The sequence below is a fragment of the Drosophila innubila genome, assembly GCF_004354385.1.
Source record: "Drosophila innubila isolate TH190305 chromosome 3R unlocalized genomic scaffold, UK_Dinn_1.0 2_E_3R, whole genome shotgun sequence".
In the NCBI taxonomy this organism is placed as follows: Eukaryota; Metazoa; Arthropoda; class Insecta; order Diptera; family Drosophilidae; genus Drosophila; species Drosophila innubila.
This window is the reverse complement of record NW_022995380.1, coordinates 531,414-534,973: the sequence shown is the minus strand read 5'-3', so window position 1 is coordinate 534,973 and position 3,560 is coordinate 531,414. Positions and strand designations below refer to the sequence as shown.

The window sequence follows — 3,560 nt, the reverse complement described above, 5'->3', positions numbered from 1 at the left end:
TTCACCCCCACGCTTGACTTGGAAGGCCCCTCGTCATCATTGTTGTTGTTGCAGTTGCAGTTGTTGCTGCTGTTGCTGTTGCTGTTGCACTTCTTGTAAATGACTCTTCAGCGTTTGTCGTATTTGTCTGGCAGCACTTTAAGTGCCAAATATTTTTACATTTGTTTACTGGCATTGCTGTTGTTGGTATTACTGCTGTTGCTGCTATTGTTGCTGATGTTGCTGCTGCTGACATTTGCCATTTTGCATGCAGTGCACACATTTTGACAAATGACACATGTTTTTTGCCTGGATTTTCGGCCAGTGCCGAGTGCCTGCTACCAAATTTATGACATTGCACTGGCACTAATTAGACCAAGTGTCCAATTCAGTGGAAGCCTCCTAAAGTTAATCAAGCGTTGAAGTATTTAATTAAGTGACCAGTAGCTCTACTTGTTACGTCATATTGACAATTTAATATTGATGGCCAATGAAGTCAAGTTGTAAACGAGTTGGAACACTCGGAGATGAATCGCCATCATCATGAGTAGCAATTGACTGACAGCAATATCATCATGAAAATCATCAACAGCAACGGCAGTTTTCTATTTGAATCAGATTTACATTTACTCGACTCGACTCGTAGCAGTTGCAGTTTCCATTGTGTTGTGTGACTCATTCACATTCATTTGATTCGCTTTCAGCTGGTTTGCATGTATTAGTGACTGTCATAGAGTAGACACCTCCAATATGATAGACACTCTCTGTCGTATCTGTGAGATTATCTGTTTGATTGTCAGCTTGCACAGCAGGAAGTCCCTTCTGCTTATGAATATTCACTGCAAGTGAATCATTTCATTGTCACATTGTCACTCACCGCATGATTAAAGAGACTGTCGTTTTGAGGCATCAGCTCTAATTCTATCTGACAATTTAATTAAAATGCCAAGCAATTATGACGCACACTCGGTTAAGTCCTTGGAAGACTCAATGACGATTGGCACTAAGCTTTTTATTGATTTTCAGCTAAGTAAATGATAAGCGTCAAACACTTTTGACAGCATTTCAGCTTAGCTTATTTTATTTCAGTTCAATTCACTTCAATTCTGCTGAGTTGTCGACAATAGTTTTGGCCAATTTTGACATTCAGACCATTTCATAACACGCAAAGGTCGCCGTATACTTAATATTGATTATTGCCCCCGGCTAGACGCTCGGCAATAACACAAATACCAGGTGCGGCCCACTAGAAGAGGTTCAATAAAGGGTTCAAAAAGGAAATATGAAAACGAAGCAGCTAGAAAATATTTGTGGTATCCCTCTCTCATGAATAAAATAAATGTAAATAAATAAATAAATGAAATGTATACTAACGAAATACCAAAACTATAATTTAATCAATTTTTTGAGGTTCAATTACATGTGAACTGAATAGAAAATGTTATTTAAGGAAAACTCAAAGAACTGGGAATTATACTAAAATTTTTTTGATAAATAAATATATTGGCTTCTTTACATAAACAATTTATCTTCTGAACTTCAGTAGAGGCTCGTCTTTCGTCTTTTCGAGGGCTTCAAATAGTGTCTGTTGTAGCAGAAATTTTGATTAAATAAAACTGTAATTGAAGAAGTGGTTAGCAATACATACGCCTCCTCTGAAGGCATAAACACGAGGCACATGCCGCCATTAATCAAATGGAAGATGCCAGCAATCAGTCCACATATGGCCGAGATATAGAACTGATAGGTAAACTCGTTTCCACAGTGATCCCACATGGCAAATAGCAGAAGGAGAGTTGCGATAATACAAAAAATTCCGCTGACTAGGTTGAATGCCACAGCCTATGAAGGGAGTATGAGAATGTAAGTAAAGTTGGAAAGGAATTATATACGCACAATGGGATCCAGGCCAACGGTGCACCAGAAGCAACGGAATATGGCTAAAACCAAAGTGTGGGCAGTAATTCCAGGTAGAAAATAGATATAGAACCACACCGATATACCATATTCGCCGCCCAGCACACAGTGCGTGAAGAGCAGCTTAACCAGAAAGACGAGAGCCACTATTTCCAATACCTTTGGACAAGATTTACAGGCTAAAATTGTTGACCTTTTGGGGTGCTTCTATATTTCTCCGACTTACCGCAGTGAAAACAAGAAAGAACCAATTTAGAATACGAAAAGGAAAAGTCATACTGAGTAATTTGTTGTCGTTGACATGATAAGCAAATCTATTTCGACCTATCAGTACCCCAAAATGAGAACCCACTGTCGCCAGTTGGCTGAGTGCCCCTAGGGAATTGGGTAACTAAAAAGGTTCACTTGCTGACATTTTATTGCCTTGCCAGAACTCCTCCCTCGGCCTGCAAATGATTGACCTCGTTAGTCTAGCAGAGAGTCGTTGGCCAACACGCATTTGACCTGTAACGCAAGTTCTGTTGCTAATTTCATTACTTGCGGAATGCGACGATGATTTCATGCAATTTAAAGCCACATTTTTCAGTTGCCAGACATTTAGCATACTCGTTATTGTACTCGTTCCTGTACCTAGACACAGGTAATTGTTCGCGGCCACTCTACGTCGCAGGGCAACAGTTGAACGTCAATCCACTCCTGCCTCCCCCCAGACCCGGGCTTTTATAATAATTGCCTGTTGACACGGGACTTGTTGGGTGGAGCTGGTGGTTTTTGGAAGAGAAGGTGGCCTGGCAAATGGTAACGTTTTATGGCGCTGATAAATGAAATTTCAAAACGAAGGCAAAGCAAAACAATGAAAAACAAAAAGGTCAAAACATATCGCTACCCCTTTTTCTTTTCAAAGGGTATATTGCTCGCTTTTGTCTTTGTCTGTCAGTTGGGCGTACTTGAATGTATATACTATACAGGATTTTTGATTAATAAATGAGTTGGTTCATTACGTTGGACATGTTAAGTAGACAATTCGGTCAGTGATCGATAATAGCGAATGTCGATTATTTGCTGTAAAAGCGTTTCAAGCTCTTGGCAACCAACTAAAGCCTTGGTAATGCGAGTTGGCCACATGACAGACCGGCGATTGTGAAATACTTGGCAAATTTATGTGAATTTCAAGCAGAAACTTTTCGAAGCCGAACTGAACTGAAGAGAAGTATGTGTGTAAGCTCCTTCCCAAGTGCATTTAAAAGGGGGGAAAAATAGCAGAAATTTGCAAAACATAAAAAGTTGCATTTGGCTTGTTAAAACAACAACGGAAATGTAGGCTATGATTTGCTTACTTTCCAGGACATTGCCAGGACATTTGCTTGGGAAAGTGCTGAAATATGTACAAGTATGTGCGTTTGTATATTTCTGCGTGTGTTTGCAGCCCATACACACACACAGACACTGACAGGTCACAGTGCGGTGTTGCTGCTGTTGCGTGCGAGTTGAGAGCCAACATAAATCAAATACATGTAAAATTTTGTACTTTCCGCACACATATCCTGTGCAGGGGCATTGGGCAGAGTCTATCCATGATCCTTGTTGCCTTTTTGTGTGTATGGGAGTGTGTGAGTGTACTGTGTTTTGTGCACATCCGTTAACTTTGTCATTTTTGCTCATTT

The 3,560-nt window shown here is 40.1% G+C and overlaps 1 protein-coding gene across 1 annotated transcript; it reads right to left on the bottom strand.

Moving 5' to 3' along the window:
- Positions 1–1,444: 1,444 nt before the first annotated feature.
- On the bottom strand, positions 1,445–2,206 carry LOC117791345. Its single transcript, XM_034631073.1, has 4 exons — positions 2,123–2,206; positions 1,876–2,055; positions 1,628–1,821; positions 1,445–1,564 (listed from the first exon to the last, which is right to left on the bottom strand). The coding sequence occupies exons 1-4, from the start codon at positions 2,171–2,173 to the stop codon at positions 1,519–1,521; spliced, it is 471 nt and encodes a 156-aa protein (XP_034486964.1). The 5' UTR covers positions 2,174–2,206; the 3' UTR covers positions 1,445–1,518.
- Positions 2,207–3,560: the final 1,354 nt, after the last annotated feature.

Excerpts from the sequence above, each read along its gene's own strand:
- LOC117791345 (XM_034631073.1), bottom strand. The coding sequence starts at position 2,173 with ATGACTTTTCCTTTTCGTATTCTAAATTGGTTCTTTCTTGTTTTCACT. Across the intron at positions 1,822-1,875 it reads CCGTTGGCCTGGATCCCATT|GCTGTGGCATTCAACCTAGT; the intron begins GTGCGTATATAA and ends CTCCCTTCATAG. Across the intron at positions 1,565-1,627 it reads TTTATGCCTTCAGAGGAGGC|ACACTATTTGAAGCCCTCGA; the intron begins GTATGTATTGCT and ends CTGCTACAACAG.